The sequence below is a fragment of the Rhineura floridana genome, chromosome 4, assembly GCF_030035675.1.
Source record: "Rhineura floridana isolate rRhiFlo1 chromosome 4, rRhiFlo1.hap2, whole genome shotgun sequence".
In the NCBI taxonomy this organism is placed as follows: Eukaryota; Metazoa; Chordata; class Lepidosauria; order Squamata; family Rhineuridae; genus Rhineura; species Rhineura floridana.
Window position 1 is genome coordinate 24,179,036 of NC_084483.1, and position 23,041 is coordinate 24,202,076.

The 23,041-nt window shown below is 47.4% G+C and overlaps 1 protein-coding gene across 2 annotated transcripts; it reads right to left on the reverse strand.

Moving 5' to 3' along the window:
- Positions 1-106: 106 nt before the first annotated feature.
- Positions 107-21,876, reverse strand: OSR1 (odd-skipped related transcription factor 1). Of its 2 annotated transcripts, none has more exons than XM_061626210.1 (3): positions 21,577-21,876; positions 6,721-7,401; positions 107-1,241 (listed from the first exon to the last, which is right to left on the reverse strand). In XM_061626210.1, exons 2-3 carry the CDS (start codon positions 7,365-7,367, stop codon positions 1,106-1,108), a joined length of 783 nt encoding a protein of 260 aa, XP_061482194.1. In that variant the 5' UTR covers positions 7,368-7,401; positions 21,577-21,876; the 3' UTR covers positions 107-1,105. The 2 variants fall into 2 exon arrangements, with proteins under 2 accessions (XP_061482194.1, XP_061482193.1); XM_061626209.1 differs by lacking the exon at positions 21,577-21,876 and adding an exon at positions 12,840-13,440.
- Between the last annotated feature and the right edge of the window lie 1,165 nt (positions 21,877-23,041).

Genomic DNA, 23,041 nt, shown 5'->3' on the forward strand with positions numbered 1-23,041 from the left:
ATAATAGCGGTGTAACAGAAAATGCATGCATTCTTAAAGCATGTTTAGCAAGGGCAGTGAAAATGTTACCCAACAACGTTTGCCTGTAAAATACCAATTTATTTTAATTAAAAAAACCCACCCACCCACACACAAATAAATCCAGTGATAAATGTTCTTTATCAAGCATCAGCATAAAGTGCCAAATAGCAATAACTTTAACCAAAAACATATTGCAATGTCTCATTATTATTTTTTACACTGGTAAGGAAAAAAAGACAACTTTGGATAAAACTCTCAGGTTGAGATTTGTCAAACACCCCCTCCCCCCCACCACCTCAATTCCATTCACTCCCCATCTGGACACATGCTAACTTGAAAGTACCACTAAGACCACACTGGGCACACAGCAGTCACTTTGATTTATTGTTGTTAACCTTCCCCCTTGGGGTGTTTGTTTTGTTTTGTTTCAACAAATCCACACATTACAAACCACTCCCAAGGCACTAGACCACAAACAAACAGAAACCCCAGGATGCTTGCCAAAGTGTGCAGAAAGGAGACCCACTGATTGAAAACTTGGGTGTTAAAATCTGGAGAGGACAGCAGGATCCATTACGTGAGAGGGTCATTTAGAATGTTGCCTCTTTTCAAGCAGAGTTTATCAGTGGTCTTCCTTCTCCTCTCAGCAGTCCCTAAAATGCGAAGCCAGTTTCTTCTAAAAATCTTCTAGATTTTGTCTTCTGAAGTATTATGAATTATAAGCCTTTTAAACAGTCACACACAAGCACACAAAAAGGATAACTTTTCTTAAAAAGCAAAACTTCAGGACGTTACTTTTGGTGTTGTTTGCCTCTTAACAATAAAAATTGCTCGCCAATACTTGAGCACCACCTTTTGACGTAAAGTTTAGCAAAGTCATGCAAGATTTACACTCCTTTGTGGAACTCAGAAGCACCCAGGGTTTGGAAAGGCTGGCTGTATTTGTGTGCAGAGAGGGTTTGTGTTTTTTTCTTTTTAAAACAAATATTAAATTAATAGTGTTCAGTGCTCCACATTGTCTCTGTCAAGAATTTGGTCTAAATTTTAGAATTGGGGGGGATTAAGTTTATGGAGGCTAGAAGCTTTAGCATTTCATTTTGGAAGGTTTAAGTTCCTTTACTTGTGTGTGAAGTGTCTTGTGAACAGCAAGAGTCCTGGATTGGCAAAATCCTTTTCCACATTCTTGGCACTTAAAGGGCTTTTCTTTAGAGTGAATATATCTGGGGAGAGAAGATAAGAGAGATTTTAAATGTGATCAGGCGAGCAAAATACATTTGTTTTAGCTTAGTAGAACTTAAAGATGGGAACTGAAGTTTTGGTGAAAATTTGTCAAACAGAGGCATTGATATACTGAATAAAAATCTAATGGCCACACTATGGATATAGAAAATCCACTTTGACCCCACTGTGTGCTTCTGTGTATGCATGGAGAATTCAGTACATGGAGTTGCACTCCATGTGCAAAAGGAGTATGTTTGGAGACATCTCCTCCATTTAACTGAATGGGAACCAACACAATCAGAGCTCCCATGCCCAAACGAGATAATTGGACTGGAATGCTCAGCTTCAATCCACAGTTAAATGCATGCAACTCACATTGATTTCCATAGACTTGGGAAGTAAATCCCGTGTTTAGCCCAAGAAAGTCCTATTGTGTTTAAGTGGGGCTTACTCTCAAAGAAATGTGCTCCTATGATTAAACCCTAAAAGCACATAAACTGGAACTATATGTTGATTTGGGAAGTCTTTGATCAGATCTCCCGATACTCTTATTTTTATCTAAAGCCAGACTTCCAAATTTTATCAGAGCAGCAGTGCTGAGAGAAAAGGGTTTGGCTCCCCGCCCGCATTTAAAATAACCACTCCCTCCAAAGCTGCTATTAGCCCTGTAGCAGAAAACATACAAGCATTTGTCACTTCCCATTTGTAAGATGAGAATCATTGTAAACTTACAGTTCATCTTAACTAAATGCATTGTTACTGAGCTTCTGTGGTAGGGCAGTCTATAAATTAAGTAACTAAGTCTTAAGTCCTATGGGATCTATTTTTGGGTGGTGTTTGGGTTTTTTTTAAGTTCCTAAGAAGTTCATTTAGGCTTCCCTGCTTACAATAATTATCAGCAATAAAAGAGAAGAGAACCGACTGTTGCAAAAGCCCTGAAACACTGACACTAGAATGAATGGCATCCCTTGTGGGGAAAGAGGGCTTGTTCAAAACAAGAACTTCCCATGCATCTAGTTTGGTACCTTGGAAAATATTTCCACTGCGCATTTAAACTGGTTTGAAACCAGTTTAACTGTCACTGCTGTTGGAAGTGAGGCAAGAGCAACTCCTGTTTTGTTTTTGTTTTTGTTTATGTTCCAGAAGGGAGATAGAGTTAGGGTCCTCCAGATGGCTAGGCTTGACTACCTTTACCTGTGATGCTCTGACTGACTTCCTTTCCTCGCTAGACTGATACGTCTCTAGGGAAGCTTACCTGCCCCTCCTCCTCCCACCCTTGTCTTCTTCTCTTCTTCCACTGTCCAAGAGAGAGGAGACACCTTTGTCTTTGCTCTCTGTCCTGAGCCATGATGGCAATACCCACATCTGGGCATTGCACCTCCAACTTAGTTAGTAAGGTAGAACTAGGTATACCTTTGCTATCTACTATGTATTTCTATAAATAAAGTAGCTTTTCTTATTTTACTAAATCTTAAATCTCAGTGATGCTAATGCAGGGTAAAAGCCTGCCACTTATGTAAACGCACACACTGGCACACAAGCATCTCAGTCCCTGACGATCTCTGCTCATTTATACAAATTTACATAACAATGGCTTCTTCAAAAGAACTGTGGGGATTATAATTATAATGTGCTGCCCTGGGCTCCTACTAGGAGGAAGGGCAGGATATAAATCTAATTTATTTATTTATTGCATTTGTATACCGCCCCATAGCCGAAGCTCTCTGGGAGGTTTACAGCAACCAAAAACATTAAAGCAAATATACAATTTAAAACACATATTTTAAAAACAATTTAAAAGACAATTTTAAAATTTAAAACAATATAAAAACAATTTAAAACACATGCTAAAATGCCTGGGAGAAGAGGAAAGGCTTGACCTGGCGCCGAAAAGATAACAGTGTTGGCGCCAAGTGCACCTCGTCACTAGAATCATTCCATAATTTGGGGGCCACCACTGAGAAGGCCCTCTCGTTACCACCCTCCGAGCTTCCCTTGGAGTAAGCACCCGGAGGAGGACCTTTGATCTTGACCGTAGTGTACGGGTGGGTTCGTATCAGGAGATGCGTTCCATCAGGTATTGTGGTCCCAGGCTGTGTAAGGCTTTATAGGTCAAAACCAGCACCTTGAACTGAGCTCAGAAACATACAGCAAGCCAATGCAAGCGGGCCAGAATCGGTTTTATATGTTGGAACCGTCTGGTCCCTGTTACCAATCTGGCCGCTGCATTTTGCACAAGCTGCAGTTTCCAAACCGTCTTCAAAGGCAGCCCCACGTAGAGTGCATTGCAGTAATCTAATTTGGAGGTTACCAGAGCGTGGACAACTGATGCCAGGTTATCCCTGTCGAGATAGGGACGTAGTTGGGCCACCAACCGAAGTTGGTAGAAGGCACTCCGTGCCACCGAGGCTACCTGAGCCTCAAGTGACAGAGATGGTTCTATGAGAATTAATTAATTAACTAATCCTGTTAGGGTGCTGAGAGGTACATTGTTAGGGGAGACTGAGGAGCCCAGGGCCTGGCTCTTTTGCACTGGGGTCCCAGATCTCCTGCCTTTTCCCTCCCTTCTTTTAGACATTGCTTCCAGGGCTGCTACATAGTACAGATCTCATGAGACTCCATTCACCAGCCATCTCAGTTTACTCAGTGACCTAAATTTGCATATATATGTATAAATTAGCATACACAAACCTTTTGCTGTGGGCCTACCCCCCCATTTTTTTTAGGTACACAGGAACACCCCTGTGGCAGAGAATTTCTCTCTTAGATGCCCCCACAGTTTCTATATCTCCTTGGTTGAGAGATACAACAATATGAAACCAGTTTAAATTTGTTGCATGCTCCCAGGTTAAGCATGTAGATTGCAGTCTTAGTGATCAAGGACTGAGTCTAGCCTGGGCATTCGGCTGTTACCTCTCAATGCCTTTGGTGGGTTTTATGCAAACAGTATACATGGGCTGGGTGGATAGGAGCTGTCCTAAACAGCATGCTCACCTGGCAAAAATGGAGGAAAAAGCATTCCATATACAACACAGAGAATTCTAAACATATAAAAGCCCCGATCCACAGTGTAGCTATATCAGTCTATCTGTATTTAAGCTTCTTTCTTTCTTAGTCCTATGCTACTGAATAGGACTAAGACTGTAATCCAGTAAATCCCTTGTTTTCATCAGGAACTCTGCCCCCTCAGATGGCATGGGACCCAGGATAGGGCTGGGGGAACCATAGGGAGCTGCCTTATACTGAATCAGGCCACTAGTCTACCTAGCTCTCCAGAGTTTCAGGCAAGAGTCCCTCCTAGCCCTACCTGGGATGTCAGCGATTGAACCTGGGACCTTCTGCATGCAAGGCAGATGCTCTACCTCTGAGCTACGGCCCTTCCCCACAAATTGCCACCACAATCTCCTTGAACTCAGTGGGACTTGTTTCCAGGTGCTCAGGACTGGATTGAAAGGAGTTTCAACTGAAATATTTTTCCTAGGTTGTGGGTAGAGCTGCCTTAGAAGCCAAGTGAGCTGGTCATACGTGAAAAGTTTAAATGCAAGCACATTTTGTCTAGTATCGTCATAGAAATGGCTGGGGCCATAACACAGTGGAAAAGCAGATCGTGATGATTGAGATTCAGTCCTCTACATCTCTGCATGTTAGAAGGATCATAAGTAGGAGTGCTTGGAGAAACCACTGCCAACCATAGATGGCAGATACCATTGGTCTGACTCAGTAAGAAGCCCTTCCTCATTTCCTAAGCATTTATATCAACCTTTGTCAGTTTTGCCTCTTCAGGGCCTATATGCAGAAACCCATTGTCCCTCCATGCAGTTACCATCCCATGAAGGGAAGAGTGGGACAGTGCTTGCTGGCCCTGCTCCACTCAGCCACTTATTGTATCCCCTGCCACCCCTGCCCACCATGCATTGGAGTACATATGAAGCAGGGGGCCTGCTCTATGAATGTCTGCACCCTACACATTTTAGAGCCCTGATTGCATGGTCACTTGAGGAGACGGTGGCCAAATAGGACTTAAGTCAAGGGTATCGGATATAAGGTCCTGGGGCCTATCAAGTGCCTTAGCATCTCCCCTGGCACCCCACCACACTCTACACCAGGAATAGCCAACGTGGTGCCCTCCAGATGTAGTTGCACTACAATCCCCATCTTTCCTGACCATGGGCCATGTTGGCTGGGGCTGATGGGAGATGGAGTCTAACAACATCCAGAGGGCACCATGTCACCTACCCCTGCTCCAAACCATTCAATCATTTATTCAAGTGCAAGAGAGCCACAAATGTCAGACTGGCATGCTTATCCACATGATCCACTGTTGAAACAACCCTAGTCTGACATTTAACAGTGCAAACCTAGATATATCTACCGAGAAGCAAGTCCATTGAGCTTACATGAGGTTTACTCTCAGGTAAGTGTGCATCAGATTGTAACCTGCACCAGGGATGCTCACACCTGGGAGGCAAGACAATCACCAAGAATGATTTCTGCAACGGACCCTCTTCTGATGCTTTCTCTTCCTCCATCCCTGATAGTGTTTCCCCCACCTGGGATCTGCTCCTGGAAATGAAACATTTGCTGCACAGGGTGAGGCGAACCAGAGAAAGGAGGTTGGGGAATTGATATTTTTTCACCACAATGAGGCAGAAGTGATCTTTTCAGTGGGAAATTGTGGATGCAGCCCCTGGACATCTGGCTCAATGGAGATTGCTATCTTTACAGCTCACTTCAGTTCTACATCCCTGATGTGGGTGAACTTTAGTGAAAGAATGTTGTGAGAGTGGAAGACCCTTCACAAAGATCATTGCCAGCTTGCGCATGGCAGTAGAAAATAAGATACAACAGTAGAGCAGGTGAGGAGACCCTCAAACTCAGGAGCTGAATGCAGCCTTCCAGGCCCCTCAACCTGGTCCTCATGAGTCTTCCCAGGACAAACTCATCACCAGCCCTGCGTTGCACCCTTCTTGCGTATTTTGCCTGGCTGAAATGTGTCCTCGAATTGTGATAACGTCTCTTAGGTGACTGGATGAGGACTAGAGAGAGGTACATGAGTGCATGTAGAATCTAGGCAATTGCACAAAGGAAAATTTGCATTTATTATTCCTCCCACTCTTGCCTCTGGCCTCATCCACCACTAGTATGTGGCACCTGGAATGCTGCCCAAAGGGGAATGCAGCCGTCAAGCTGAAAAAAGTCCCCCACCCTTGCAGCAGAGGATGGACTACATCACGTGACAGATCTTTTAGTTATCTTAGCTTTCACCCAGGAAGAGTCTTTGGATTTTCCAGCTCTAAAATGACAACAAGAACCACTGCTAAGCATATACAAAAGTTACCTCAGGTAAAAGGGGTCATCTTTCACTGATATAGCACCATATTGTTTGTCTGTGATAACAGTTATCCAAGACATATTATTGCAAATTTATTGGAATATACACTGTATTTATAATTAAGATGGGTTTCTTCATGGGCATACCTGTGATCCCTCAGGTGATCTTGTCTTCTGAAGGCCTTGTGGCAAATGTCACATGTGTAAGGCCTTTCATCTGTATGGGTTCTTTCGTGAATCAAAAGGTTGTATGACTTGGTGAAGTGTCTGCCACAGAATTTGCACACAAATTCCTTCTTGGTTTTGGAAGGTAACCTCCCACGGGTGGGTTTCTTCTCGGGTGAAAGCTTGGTTACCTCAAGCAATGAGCCCAGGCCTGGAGGGGAGCCTTGGCTGTCGATCTGTCCCAGTTTCGAGGGGTCCTCTTGCGTGGCTGCCACAGCAAGATTAGCAAAATCAAATCTGGGCTTGGCTTTGAGTGGAACATTTGTAGCTTCATGCTTGGGATGGATGACGTGTGGGAAGAGAGGGAAGGCGGGTAACTGAAATCTGGCATCCACCAGGCTGGTCACACCAGGTACTTTGGAGAAAGATGAACGGGGCAAATGCATGGCTGGATAGCCCAGTGTCCACTGGTGAAGATGAACAGCGTGGAGGGCACTGAAACCGTAGAGGTTGGGCAGGTGCTCCGAAGGCACTGCAGGCAGGCCATTGAAGGCTTGCAAGAAGGAATAGTTGGTGAGTTGGAGGGAGGGGTGAATGGGCACTGGGGCTGGCAAAGTCTTACTACCCATGATAGCAGAGAAGCCTGGGAGAGAAGGGAAGTGCCTGCAAGAGAAGGAGAAAAGAAGAAAAGCACAAACACCTGATTACTGAACGGTGTAAATCAAGCTGTGAATCAGGAAAAGAGATGGGCCAATCGGTTAACATCTGTTTCTCATTTTTCCAATCTTTAATTCAGTTCACCTTTCCATACTTTTTATTAAAAAAGGGCCCTCGTGAAACTTAATCCACATTATAGTGTGAATTTCTAATACACATATTTTAATACAATTTTTGCCCATTATACACATTTAACAAAGACATTTTCCCCAATATAATGCCTTTGTGTGTTATTTTCAGTTTATGCATTTTATGCACATTTTGCCCTAGTATATACATTTTTCACACATTACTTGGCTTGAGAACTGCATTGCAAAATTCAGAGAAGTGCGAATTTCAAAGGATAGCTGTGCACCTTTTGCTTATTATTTCAGAAAGTGCAAATTTGGTATTCACATCTTTCAATGCAAACTGAATCAGATTTCCCCCGTCCCTAATCAGGAAGTCCCTAGTTCAAGTCTCACTTCAACCATGATATCACTAGGCAGCCATAAGTAAGACTCATCCACCACCACCCCTAATCTGCAGCAAAATTTACTGTAAGGATTACAACTAGACAGCGCATGTGAAGTGCTTTGAACACTTGAAAGTAACATAAAGGATTTATATTATTGCATCAAATAGAACCCTTAATTTAAGGGAGTTCAAGAAGCATGCAAAGCACTGTACATTAATGACAGTCTTGTATAGAATGTAAGGAGGGGCAGAAACTAAAGGAGTATGAGGAAGAAGTCAACAATTGGCAATGAACCGCAAGGGTGGGATCCTTTGTAGAAAACCAATAGAACTGTTGACTCTGGCGCCATCTCACAAACCACCCCGTGTTTTTCAAGTTCCTACTGAATGTACTACGATGGGCGTAAGGCCCTTTCTCTGAAAAGCCTCTGCTACCCATGGGGACGAGAGAGCGAAAGACGAGATTTTGGGAGTACTGCAACGGTATCCCCAAGTGCTTTATGGTGTTGCCACAGGGATAATTGGCAGGCATTCACTTATATATAAGAGAAAGCACTCAGGGGACCTAGCCTTGCCTCAAATTTCTTGACAAAAGAAGTTTTGCTACTCTCCGCATGACCCCCCGTTTTCTCCCATGTAATTTAACAGGAGATGACTCAACTTCTCAAGGGCACCCATCTACATAGCGGAAAGAGAAGGAAGTCTTATTGCTTGATCCCGCTGGGGCTCCACAGAACTCGCTTTTGTTCGTGTTACTTATTGCCTACCTAGACAGGCCATAGCAACACATAGGCTGTTCCCATTGGCCCTCAGACCTTTAGAGGGAACCAATGGGCGTTACCCAGCAGGGCAAATCCCTCAAGCCCCCTCGACCCGCCCCAATTATTTGACATGCCAGGATAGTCTGGAGGCCAATGGCAGCCCCAAATCCGGGTCGCTGCTCGCGAGAACACGGGAAAAGCCTGGGTACGGGTTTGGCTTCACCCGGGCCAGAAATTTCCCGCTTTGCGAGCTGCCTCCTCAGAAGCGAGTTCACTGCATCTTCTCTCTGCCCTCCTCCCTCCCCGCTTCAACTTTGACCTCCAATTTGCTTCGGAAAGCAGAGTACAAGGATTGAATTTAGCTGACTTCAAAGCCCTGCGTCGGCGGAGGAGCCCCCCCTCGCCTTGTCAATTTCAGCGGACGACTCTGCCCGCACTGTCTACGTCAGAAAGGATTTACTGTTAAAGAAAAAAACCCCCACCCCTGCTTGCCATTTCTCACACGCCAGTCCTTAGGAGTGAATAGGAAGAACCAGCCAGCCAGGTAATAGGATAGTTACAGCACAATCCTATGCATGTCCAGGCGGAAGTAAGCCCCATTGTACTTGGAAGGGACGTACGTACTTCCCGGTAAGTGTGCATAAGATAGCAGCCTTAGTCCCATAGTAATAGTAAATTAAGGGCTGCAGACGTAGACAATAGTAAATAGTAAATTAAGAAGAGCCATCTAGCGATCGTGTCCCTCGTGTAAAGTGAGGAGAAAGATCCAAGCGTCTCGCTTGTTTGGGGGATCAGGCAGTGCTGATATCAATCGAAGGTGTAGGGGGTCGCAAGCCACGGCGGCGGTTTTCAACTACATCTCTCTAGCAAAGAAAGGAAGGGTTTTTTGGAGAGGGGGAATCACAGTCCTAAAACACGAAAGGAAACCTGCACACGCTCTGCCTCCTCAGTTTATCCGAAAGGAGCTTTAATGCAGATCAGGATGTGCGCCGCTGATGTCAATGGTAAAAATGTCATCGATCTGAATGACACGCCGGTGAGCTGTTTATAGGCGCCAATGCCCCTCGCGGCGACTCTATCAGCATAAATTCACAGGAAAGGTTTCCTAATGCTATGACTGTAAGCAAGGCAAAAGCTCTGACGGGTCAGAATTCCATCCGGGGCACTGCGCCTCTTTAACTAGTCTTGCTGGAACATTGATACTCAAGTATCTGGAACCTGATCCAGAGAAGATTAAACACGTCTAAGGTCCTACCGATTTCTGTGAAAAGGGTTAAAAGCACGTGCTGAAGGCTGCAGTCATAAACATAGTTCAGAGAGGACTGCTGGACGGAGAGGGCGGGAGTGTCTGCACTCGCTACGGCTGGGGAAACAAAACAGTCCCAAAATATGTTAGAAGCCGTGTTTATATATGGCCTGGTTCTTATTTACGATCGTTTCACATGTTGAGGTTTAGACCTTGCTACTTATTCTCCGTCAACGCGCAGCTATTAATTAATTCAGATTGCCCCCCCCCTTGATCACGGATAAATGTCACGAAAGTCAGTGCGGACTAGAGGCTGAGAGCCTATGATCATTTACATCTGAATAAACATATTTGGATCGCGCTGTGTACATACGACGGGTGCGCGCAGGGTTGTTACAGGCAGAGAGTGCGTTTGCCTCGATTTAGCATTCGACGGTTCCCTTTCTAATCTGCGTTTTACGTCGTGATGACACGCCCATGCTTTGCTCTCAGGTGTCCAGTTCTTTGGAACGCTCCTCTGAGCAAACAAATAAAATAAAACGGATGGTTCTGAAACGAGGGGGAGGGGAAGTTTGTTGCCTCTCGATCAAAAAGCATAACTGTTTGTTTTGTCAAGTTGGCTTTTAATTTCCTTTTTTCCCAAGGGGACAGAGCTGGAGGGGGGCGGGAGGACAGAAAAGGGAGCAAAAACAACCAGCTGCAAAATAGGCGCAAAGAGAAAACGTGTGAACGGTAATAGGCAGCTGGGCGGGATGACTGAGATGTGAAGCGGAGAGGGTACATGGAACCTTGCCTAGGTGGAAGAAGATGAAAGGGCGGGGCGCTGTTGGTCTGGCGGTCCCAGTGTGCTCGGATCTTCTCACCCAAGACCTGCCCCGAGTCCACCTTTCACACCACTTTACATAAATCAGCCTCAAAAAAGGAAAGAAAAAGGCTCGAAGACTAGAGGAATTCCATCGCATTGACCCAGAACAAACGAGGGTGACATGTTGCCAAGATTTGCCATTTCTAATTGGATAAATTTGGTATAGTGGTCGATTGAAACATTTGCGGCAACCTGGCCCCCTTTTTTCTCGCCCCCCGTTAACTGTTTAAGAGCCAGGCTGCCGTGTTTAAAAACAGGGCAGATCTTTCCCTCCATATAGCACACACAATCCTTTTTTTAATCAGTTAACATGGTGAAATTGCTTCTGTTTTAGGGCGCCCCGCCCACTTTCGAAAGAGAGTTGAACAGCTGTCATAAGAAAGGCGACCCCTTCTTTTCAGGTAACAACTGATCCCCTAAATGCCATTTACATGACCTGGAAAATCAACAGAACAACTTCCGAACAGGTGTCCTGAGGATCAAAACAAGGTATGTTAGGTATAAAACGAAAACATTGGTTGGAGCCGGTGGGCTTCTCTTGTGCCTCTTCGCCTCTGTTCACACACACTGAGCAGAGAACCGCGCAGAGTTCAATTGGAAGCTTTAGTTCCAGCAAGCGTTTTTAGGATCACAACCTAAAATGGTAGATCAGTATAACTGGCTTGCTGAGGTTGCTTTGAAATCTTGATGGCGGAGGATATATTCAGTGCCGTTTAATCTGAAAGGTGGGGTGAAATCTGAGCGACATACTATAGCTTTTTGCCATATACTCAAGTCTTGCTGAAATCTGAGACATGTAGGCTTTGTATAAATATGTACAACCCCATTCACAGCCCAGTCGAGTCCTAGTGTTTTATTTAAACACGGGTATAAATACTGATCCTAAAGCCCCTTTACCAGGAATAAAGGCTGCAAATCCTTACCTAGACGTAAGCCCCACTGGACACAGTAGGACTTGCTTCCCGGTTTTAAAAAAGGGCATAAGACTACAATAACATTTATACCGATTTCCGTGCATCTTTTTATCGTCATCTCCAGTTGTCAACGTGCTTACCGTATACCCTTCAGTTTTCCGTCCTGGGTCCTTTTTAAAAAAAATCGTTTTAAATGTAAGGACTGCGGTTTACCCGGATTCTGGATGGGTCTGTGACTGGTCAATCTTGCCCCGCAAGAACGTCGCGCCGAGGCGATCGTGTGTTTGTGTGCCCGCGCGTTTGCGCTTGCGAAGAGGGAGAAAACTTGAAATGTTAAGTTACACATATCGATCCAAACGTGGCCTTAACCGATTCTCTAACCTTAAACCGGGGGGGGGGAGGAGGAATTATTCATAATAGCATCCATTGTGCTAATGGTTTAGTTCGCTAGAAGCAGTTTCAGCTTAAAAACAAAGAGAGCTGCGAAGCGGGGGGGGGTAGAGGATTCAGGTGGCTACAAGTTTACTGGCCCCCGTCCAGATCTGTAAGTTACACTTTTCCTCTGTTACAACCGAGGAAAGAGCCAGAGATGAGGGGGGGGGGGTATGGTAAACCCTTTTACGACTTCAAAGCCAAAGATTCTCTGGAGGTCTGCAGTGACACCCTACCCCTCCTCCCCGCCTCCCCCCCCAGACCAGCTCTGCCTCCTTAGCACAGAGCCAGTTGTTTCTTTTATTTCCGTGTCACCTCCACCTTTAAATGCTGTTTCATGTCAACAGATCTTTATCAGATTTAAAAAAATAAAAAAAATAAATGAGAAGAGCCTGGGAGTTCTCAGCCACTCCGCGCTCCCACTTTCCCTCCACCCTCCATGGCAATAAACCAGAGTCCTGTTTAAAATAATAATAATAATTTTAAAAAAATAGCGAGACAGGACTCTCTGGGTAAAGTGAAGCGGCTACTCCAAGACGAACAGGCTGATCAAAAATAAAACCGCCCTGCCACACAGAGACATAAACCGAGGCTGGAGTCCTAACTCACTTTCTCAGGAGGAACACCCAACCCTCTTGGACACAGTAAAACTTACTTCGGAGTAAGCATGCATGCCGTCGCTCAGGCGGCAAAGGTAGGGACACGCTTACCTGAGGAGTAAGTGCCGCTGGACTCACGCGAAACTAACTTCCGAGGTAGCCCTGCAACGGCCAGTGTTGTAAAAAGCAGGATCCACCTACGTGCAGTTAACACTCTGCACCCTAATTCTGTTCCTTTTCTTTGCTGGATTGTGCCCTTAGTAAGGCTGCCCCTCTCTTCGACCCGCTCGCAAACACAGCGACAGAGCATGCGTATCCGTGTTTAGAATCGGCCTGCACGTCTTCACTGGCGATCTTTACCTGCCCTGAGTTTCTAAAAACCCTAATTTCTCTTTTCATTCACGCAGCCCCTACTGAGGCAGGCGCCCCGCTAGGTTTGCCGAAAGCCTTTGTTTATCAAGGCAAACGTGGACGCAAAAGTTCAAAAGTGGAGGCAAACGTTTCAAGGCAAACGTGGGGAAAGTGAACTTCAGCGGATGAAGTTCCTTCTGCACGGGGCCACGGGCCTGCCTTTCTAATTACGGTGGTAAAAATCCCCCCAATAGTCTTGTGGCAGCTTCAACGACGAAACAGAAATTCTATTGAGGCACATTCTTTTGTGGGTTACGAGTCTACATAATGATGGGGAAACGAGCCCCATTGATTTCAACGGAGGCAGAACTTCGTCGCCTCCCACTGAGGACAATGACCAAGTTCTCCTGGCTTTAAATAGCCGTGACTGACAGACCTTTTGCTCCGTCGTAAACGCGTTTACAGCTCGATCTGAAGGCTAATTTACTCAGAAGACTGGCAGTCTTGTCGGTTTCCGTGGAATCGCCTCCCACCAGTAGCCACACTTAAGAAATGAAGAGTTAAGATTGGGGGGGGGGGTCGCGACTTCCTGCTGAATAAGTGGGCTTAGGATCGCAGCCCCTGCACGGCAATCCAGCTTATGCTTGCAATAGTCCCGTTTTTTCCCGGGTAAGTGCGTCCAACAGCAGAAGCCTAGGCCTGTCTACTCTGAAGTAAACCCCGTTGAGTTCAATAAGGCTGACTCCCAGGTAAGTGGGTAAAGGATTGCAGCCTGAGGGTGCAATCTAATACGTGTCTACTCTGAAGTAAGCCCGTTGGATTCAATGGGACTCCCAGGTAAATTTGTATTGGATTGCGTCTCCTCACAACCCAATTACAGCAGCGCCCCCGTAAAGTGAAAGTAAGTCCTTTGAAATAGGAACGCTTTACCTCCCGTTAGGAATATTTCATCACAGGTTGTAAACCAAATCAAATCCCATCTGGACTTCGCCTCAAAGCACACGTATGTAGTAGTAAGTCTCCTTGAAATCAGTAGGATTTTACTTCCAAACAGATGCTACGACCAGGATACAAAAGGAACGCTGCCTTGAATAAGGTGGGATATGTATCTTGCGCTATAAAGGTTAGGCTGTAATCCATCCACACCTTGATCCTAGGCACGCTCCCTTCGCTTCCAAGAGGGCTTCGACTGCCAAGGAAAAGGGGCTTGTCTACATTCGGCGTTTAGCCTGGGTCAGTGCCCAGTTGAACCTGATTTAACCAACAGCTGTTCTGCAACATCTGTGCTGCAAACATCTGGAAATGGAGTCTTCCCACCCACCCGCCTCAGGCATTGCTTTTTGCCCGGGTCAAGTTCCACCACGTCGAGGAACAGAGAACCCCCCCCGGTTTAACTCCACAAGATGTTGGGGGGGAGGGGGGGAGGCCTATCTTAGAGGCCATTCCACACCTTGTCCGAATGTTGCATCTTTCGTTTGTAAATTAAGCCAGTCTCTTGGATTTGCGAAAGTATTTGGGGAGTGGGGGGTAAGGTCCACGCAGAATGCCGCTCAGTTGTTCAGTGAGACAAGAGTTCTCCTTCCAGCATGTCAGGCCAATGGATGCAAAGGCGCTGGAAGAGTTGATCACTGATTTTAATTAGTCACATTTTATTATACATTTGTTTACATTGATCTACACCTACCTATATTTGAGGCTGGGGGTGTTTCCCATCGACTCATCACCCTCTTCTAACCCTAGATCTCACTCCTACAAGGCAGGAAACTGTATGGAGATGGGCTCCCTCTCTCCTGGGGGTGGGCTAGGAGCCTCGGTCCTTAACCAGCCTTCGCGCTCCCTTGGGGCCTTCCAGATATGTTGGACTACAGCTCCCATCTGGAGGGCGCCCGGATAGCGAAGGCTGCCCTTGACTTCCCCTTTCTAACCCTGCCTTAGTTCACTCTGGAGGTGATCAGACTTAACAGCCGCTCTCGGTCTGGAATGCTGCTGTTGTTTCGCCCAGTGCCACATCTCCAGAGCCTATGACTTGGTTGTGGGCGTCAAGAAAGCTGAAAAGATGGCAGAGCCTCTAGGAAAGAAGAGGTATTACAGAGGAAAATTTCAGGACAGCCTTTCTGGGATTATAGGGCCGGCTTCAGCAGCAAAATTATTATTATTATTATTATTATTATTATTATTATTATTATTATTATTATTATTATTATTATTATTATTATTGATTGTCCGCTGCTAAGGGCAGTGGTCTTCACCTCAAACAATCTGTTCAGTTTAAGGCTGACCAGGCGGAGCTTAGAATCGGGGCAACTTAGAACATCTGTTCCCGTTACAGCCCCGATTCTATTTCTCGCGTTGACTCGCCAGCAAGTCCTACTTTGTTCAGTCGTCGGGGCTTACTTCCTAGCTGGTGACTGCAGCCTTACAGTCAGACGCGGTGGTGTTCAAACTCAAGCCGCAGGTTTGCATCTTAGAGGCTGCCTGTCCTAACGTCACCGACCTGGGCCTAAGCCCCATTGCAGTCCTTCTGAGTAGGCATGGTTAGGATTGCACTGCTCATCCCGTACAGGAGCCAATAGCAACCTTTATCAAACGGCGATATAGACATAGATATATAATTTCAGCAAGACTGCAGTAGGGAACAGAGGGTTGCTTATTCGAGCAACGCACACGTTTTCTTGGAAAGTAAACTGTCAATTGAAACCAGCGGTCTTGCCACAGCACAAAAAATAGAAGATGGCAAGGAATTCAGGTGGCAGTAAGTTCCGCCGACATCATGAGCTGCCTTTTCAATCCCGGGTGTTCGGTACACCCTCACCTTCCGCTCCAAACCCACACTCTGTTTAACCGCTTTGTGCGATGAGAGCAGTTCAGTCAATGACACACTTCAGGCAGACTTCGGCCGTTGGGGAAGGCAAATCCACTTCAGCCCAAGCCCTGCGGTTCAACTGGATGGAACATGGCAATGGTCATCGCCTTTTACTAAGCAGCTCCACGGCGGCGGCGTCTCCCTATTGGCCAAAGCCTCTCTGCCGTTCTTGTGTTAGGGCTGCAATGAAATTCCCCTTAATTTTATGGCCATCTTGTGGTGTGTTTTTTAAGTTTTCAGTCTGAATTATCCACGCGCCTGGCATGTCTCTTTTTTTGAAGGGGGCGAAGGGAGAAAATATTTGCAGTTGAAACACTGAACTTATAAATAATGAGTTGGGCTGCCCCCCGCCTAATTAGTTCCACATGCAGAAATGGCCGAAGTAAATTAACTTACTGGCTTTTCGAATGATAAACATTAAAATAAATAAATAAATAAAACAGTTAAACACAGGCTCACCTCCCGATTGCTGAGAGAGAGAAATGCCACAGGAGTTGCAAACTAACGGCCGCTGTCCGAAGCACTAATGAGTTTCAACGCGGTTTGAGTGGATATATAACTATCGAGGTGTCGCTTCGGGGTGAGATGGGGAGCTCATCTATTTAATTTGGGTGGTTTTTTAAAATCGTTCTCTAGTCCGTTTGTGATTCTGTCGGTGTCCTGGACACCGTTCCTTTTTATTAACATGAAACGAAAAATTAAAAAATGCTCATCCGCTCCAAATCCTCCTAGCCCTGCGACCTAAGGGCAGGATTATGTTGAGTAAAAGCTTCAGTCTTGTCACCATTGACTGTTGAACTTAATGGGACTTATTTCTGGGAATATATGTATAGGAGTACACTGCCTTTAGGATTGCAACTGTATTGGAACCAGCCCTGCATTTTGGATGAATACTTGGAAGCACCTATCCTATTCATCAAAAATTCAGGATGGGTTCTATTAAACGTCTGTAAGATTTTCTTCAAGATTATATACATATATAATCTTTTGTTTTCACATTCTTTTTCTAACACGATTCATATTAGCAATGTCCTGTTCTTTCCCCTTACTTCTATTTTATTTATTTATTTATTGGATTTCTTAGTCGCCCATCTGGCTGGCTAACCAGTCACTTCGTCTCTTTAACTGCCAGTTTGCCTTTAGTTTGTAGGCTCCCCGGGGCGGGGGATGTGTGCCTTTTGCATATGTCACCCACTAAAACACTCGTGGCGCTATATAAATATCAAAGTCGTTTTAGACAAATAGGGGGAGGGGAGGCGGCGATCCCCCTGAGTTCAAAGGGATTTCCTTCCAAGTCCCAGAGCCTGGGACCGTAGCCTTATCGGAGCTAGAGAAAGGTACTCCGTTTAAGCCCCAAGGCTCAGCGGCCTGCACGGACTTCCAAGGGACACTCCGCTTTTTCTCTCCGTTGCCGCGGGCAGCCCAGGAGGAAATCGAGCGTGGCCTCTACCTGTGTTTAGGAAACAAAACAGGAAAAGGGAATTGGCGTGGCCGTCGGACGGGCGGGCGGGCGGCTCCGTTGGCTTCTTCCGCCGAGTGGAGCATTCCGCTTTCTGGAAAGGGTCGAAAGGGATCTCCTCAAACGGAGTTATGTACGATTCTAATTGAGCGTGTACGAGTTAATTGCGTCCCTTAATGAGGGTTGGAAGGACTCCAGCAGGCCTGCGCCTTGCCTCGCAGAGCCGGGCTAAAATACTTCGTTAATTTTTCTTTAAAAAAAACAAAACATCATCGCGGTTTATCATGCAATCGGTGCTGACAAGCGTCGAGGACGCCCTCTCCGTTGTTTGCACACACCGGAAAGCAACCCTTCCCCCCTCCGAACACTGCAGATCTGCCGGGATCAAGTGTTCCCAACAGCCTTCCCAACAGCTCCTACTGTCAAGGGACTGTAGCTGCACTCTGCAGAACTATTCTGCTCCAGTGGATTCTCTCTCCCTCCCTCCCTCCCTCTCTCTCTCACTCACTCACTCACTCACTCACTCACACACACACACACACACACATGGGAAATAAACGCGGCACTAAAATCCTGAAGGGATCCTTGTGATGGTTGCTAATGGGGAGAGGAAGGCAAAAGAGTCCCTGGAAGCGAAAACAAAAAACTAGTTTTGGTTCGATTGACGAAAATTCTGGAAATTTCCACACTGAATAAACTACACAGCCCGACCCTAAGCAAGGCGAATTTCGAGGTGGTTCTATCCGCAAGACTTCAGCACAGGAGGCGGCAGCGTCTCTCGACGTGTTTAGGGGTCTGAAGCCGCTGTCGCCCGAAGCAGCAATCCCTACGGATCCCAACGGACTTTAGAATCCGCATAGGAAGTGGCAGCCCCCTCGAAGGCCAGGAGCGTTTCTCACGTGACGCTACCAACGCCTTGAAGCTGTTTTGCCCGCTTGTGTGAATGCTGATGAGGGCCAGTTGTTGTGTTTGCTTCTGTTTTTGTTTTGTTTTTTTACTTGTCACTCTGTGAAGTGATGGAGCTATCTTATGAATAATGAGAATAATAATATTTATTCAGCGGGATTTCTTATTGTTGTTTATGTATTGGAAGCATTTCTAGTCCGTCCTTCGTCATAAAAAGATTGGGGCGGGGGAGAGCGTACAATCGTGTACAAGACCACAAAAAAATGCCTAAGTGCTACGGTACTCTGCTAGCCGCACTACAGCTCTCTGGGCTGCGAGAGAGACCACGACCTAGAGGCTGCCATCTTTAAAACATCTGGACTTACTCCTCAGTTAAACATGTTTGGGATCGGACCGCTGGTATCCTGTATTTCCCCCCCCCATCCCGAATAATCCCTGACTGTAACTACGACTTCGTAATAGCTCCAGCTGGACGCAGCAGAATATAACACGCTTTGGGGATTAAGATGAAATCGACGAGGCAGCCCGTGAAATGGACAGCCTTTAGCGCAGCGTCCCTTTCTCAGGAGTGCCAGCACCCCAAGTCTACGCATGCTTACTCGGGGGAAGTCCCACCGTGTTGAAATGGGGTTCACCCTCTAGTAAGCGTGCATCGCCTGGCAACCACGACGTTTCCACTGAGCTGTAATCCTGAGCCCCGCGAGAGAGCAGGACGCCTCCAGATCCGCTTGGTGGGTTTGTTAATTACTGTAAAGGAGAGTATTTCTGCTGCTAGGGCAGCGAATAACGACAGGCATAATCAGCAAATCGTGGAAAGGAATAACGGCGCGCCGGGGGGGGTGGGGGTGGGGGTGGGGGTGGGGTGGGGAATGCCAAAGCCTTTCAACAGTCCTGATGTTCTCCGATCCAAAACATACATTGTTGCTAGATAATGCCTTAGGCTAAAGAGGCTGACACAACATCCCCTCTATCACATTACTTGGAAGTTGAGTGCCACTGGCAATCGATCCCGTTAGCTGCAAAGAATCATTTCAGGTCATTGAGATGGAAGCGAATGTATATCTATTTCAGAAGCGAATTTATATCTATTCCAGACACCTACTGCCAAATATAGATATTTCTATTATTTACACACCAGTTCGGAAAAGATACTGAATTATTTCCACAAAAGAAGACGCCTTTCCCCCCCCCTTTTCTCACTTGAAACCTCCACACATACAAGACAAACTGTCAGTTCTGAGTAAAAAGAGACGTGCCTGTGGATCGATTGAAGAAAAAGGAAAAACTCCAGTTCATTCGAAGTACTCCTAGTTATTTTAACAACTGGGATTCACAACATAGAGAGTACTTCGGATTAGATTGGCTCTCCTAGATCGGGCAATGAGAACCGATTTGAGAAATACATTTTGTCTAAAGGAAATCGAAGAGCCGGCTCGGAAACTCCTGCAGGCCTTGCGGCCCCGAGTGAATTACATGCAACCATCCCTTGGGCAATAGCGAAATCAACACCCGAAGTTTCTCCGGGTTACGACGCGCCACCGCTGATTAAACACGTGGAAGTTGCGCCGGGTTTCATTCAAAAGGAATGGGAGTTCTTTCTCTTCAATGGGGTTAGGGTTAAACGCATTTAAAACGGAAAGGCTATGAAGTTTTAAGACAGGGCAGGTGTGCATCTGTGTACGAGCCAGGGCCATAAAGTCATTCCTCAAGAGACAGATCCCATCCGAGAGGGCTCAGAATAGAACCCGGTTCAACCGGCAACTCGCGCCTCACTCCAGCAAGCCTTCCGACACGCCACGTTTGTTCAGTCGATTGCAAGAGCCCGTACTGCATTTCAAAGTGCAGGCTGTTAGCCTTTTGCCCAGGCTTGAAAGTGACCGCCCTTGATATGGGCAGGGCACTGGTGCGGACTGAGCGTGATTCTGACATCGGAATTCGAGGCAAACCTACTTGAAGACAATCTAATGGGGAACTTTCAAATGAGGCTGAGATCTTGTGCACACTGACTGGGGAACGAGCTCCCGGTAGACTCAACACTTCTGACTCAATGTGGCCAAGATGGGGCTACATACCAGCTGGAGGCCTAAGGGGCACTTTAGCAGCGCCCCAATCCGAACGAGTTGTGGATATGGTTGAATAGCAAGCAAAAAGGAAGAGATCGAAATGTTCCCCAGCCTTGGATAGCCCTAAATACACAGAAACACACCCACCAAGCCTAAATTGCTTTTGGAAGTGTGCCCCATTGATTTCAGGGGAACGGGCTCCAAATATGTTATGTGTTTAAGGCACCACCATTCCCTTTTCCAGGCAAGGAGATACCTCCCAAACTCATGCACAGAGAAGAGACATTTTTGATAGAGCCTTTGGTGGGCTGTGACTTGTAACAAAAATATCGGTTTCTGGTGCTCGTGGAACTACTGCCAGCCTTTGGTAAAATCAGTAGTCCGCCCCTTAAGGGCATTGGCACTGCACCCCTAGGAGTAAACCTAGAAGGACGAATTCCCGACTTGGTTTCTGAGGAAACACGTTAAGGGATCGAGATCTTACAAAAAAAAAAGTGGCAGGCTAACCAGACTTCCTGGGAAGTCTGTTAAGTTCTCCTGAAATCAATGGGAGGAACTAGTAGAGATGCAGCGTGCTTAGGATGAGAGCCCGGACTCGGACCGCTTCCTGGCTCTTTACCGCTCCAGTCGGAGCGCCTCACTTTTAACTGAGATACACAAGCCAGATCGCCTTCAGCGAAACTCCGTCGCCCCTAATAAGCATGTCGCCTCTAATATGGGAAGTTTGACTGCCGATTTTGCCTAGGCTAAACTTCCGTGCACACTGATAGTTTAGGTGCAAACCCCCATCACTAAACGCAATGGTGCTTACTCTACACCACTAAGTATGTTTAGGATTGCAACCTTGGGATGCAGGAGGACCAGTTTTGCCCAGGAGAAGGGGCGTAAGAACTGCCTGATTTTGGATGAGGGGGGAGGCTCCTGCTAACCGCTGGAACAGCTGCCTTAGTTGGGCCGTTTTGCAGCTGGCGCCGAAAGAGGCAGATTGTCCCCTGTGTCTCTCCGGAAGATCGGACCATCCTGGCGTCTAGGAGCAATTTGGGGGGGTAGGGGATGGAAGGAACCTGCCAGCCCAGCTGAGCTACCCGATCTCCGCAACAGGACACAAACCCCTTTGGCTGGAAGCGACAGGAAAAGGAGGACAAGGGACGCCCAGCCGGAGAAAAGTGTTTGGTTGGGGAGGGCAAGGGAAATCTAGATATTTACCTAATCCCGATCTCCGCTCCCCCGCCGGCGGATGGAACAAGATCCTCCTTGGGCGAAACTGCAGCGGCTTCCCAGTCGGGCAAGATGGAGCTGCCCCTGCTGGGCTGGGCCCTCGACCCGCCGGCTCTCCAGCTAGCCAGAGGCAGAGTCGGGCTCGGGTGGGGATTTGTCGGTGGCGAGGGAGGGGGTACGCCAGCGAGCGAAGGCGCGCACCAGGTGCTGGAGAGCAATCTCCGCGTCCCCCTCTCGTCCTGCCGGAGTCGACTAAGGCGGAAGGCAAACGGCGCCTGGGAGCAGGCGAGCGCCGACTGAACGAATCCCTTCCCTCGGCCGCCTCCTTATTTCAACCCCCTCTCTCCCGCCTCCCCCCCCCGCGCTCCTCTCCTTCCCCACCCCTGGGCATGCGCACTGAGAGGGGAAAAAAGTTTCTAACTGGGAAGCTCTAACTTTGGCCGCTCGGCTCCCGGTTACGGAGCAACCGGCCCGCCCCGCCCTCGCTCCAGAGGCATCTGTCTCCGTCCGCCCCGCCCCCCGCTGGCACCTCCACCAAGCCTTGGCCGCGAGTCAAGAGCCCCGATCTCCCGGGAATGGAGAGAAGGGTCCTGCCTTCCTATCTCGCATCCTTTGCCGCTTCTTTCTTGTCATTTCAAGGGCTGGGGGCGTTTGCTCCGACGGGTCACGACTGCGCTCCCTTGAGGGCAGCAGGATCCATTCCCTGGCAATGGGAAAAAAACACCCGCACACGCACAAGGTACACGCATCGGTATACTCCAGCAGTTGATTTGGACCAGACGACTTTGGAGTAAGCTGGAGATAAGCATGGTAGCTCCCTAGCCTCCGCTCTAGAAATCCCCTGACGCCAGCGGTGTGAGCTTAAAAACCAACAGCTTTTGAGATCACCTATGGAATCCAGTGGATCCGCTTCTCCCTAGTGTGACATCCCTCCTAGCCCCAACATGGTCCAAGGGATCCAGGGCTTACCCTGTCCCACTTCCAGGTGGATCCCACTCCGCCCGGAATCCCCAGAGCGATCCACTCCTTCTGCCTCGTGTTTATAATCACCCCATCCCACCGCCAGCGCTCATTCTTATCAGGAGTTGACCCTTGACCTGCTGGCCTAGGTGGGTTCGACAGAGTCCTCCGCAGGCGGAACGCGAATTTTCCAGCCCAGTTGAATGGCCTCGATTCCTCTCCGCTGTCCTTTAACCCTCAGATGCCTAACGTTGTGATTTGGGCTGAAACCCGCAGTTGCAGGTTCTTCGGGCAACTCAGAAGGCGAGGCCCGAAGGCCTTGAGGAGGGAGGGGGGGAAAGGTGGGCGACCCTGCTCCAAGTCCTGCCAGTTCGCTTCTCGGTGGAGCTATCCGTCAGCAGTGGGCAACACGGTCTTTACGCTGAATTTATTCTACGGATCCGAACAACGTCGCGTCTCTGGCTTAATGGAGAGGTGATGACAGATCCGTCCT

Coding starts and splice junctions, on each gene's coding strand:
- OSR1 (XM_061626210.1), bottom strand. CDS start 7,367: ATGGGTAGTAAGACTTTGCCAGCCCCAGTGCCCATTCACCCCTCCCTC. Junction 1,242..6,720: donor GATCACCTGAGGGATCACAG/GTATGCCCATGA, acceptor TTCTCTCCCCAG/ATATATTCACTCTAAAGAAA.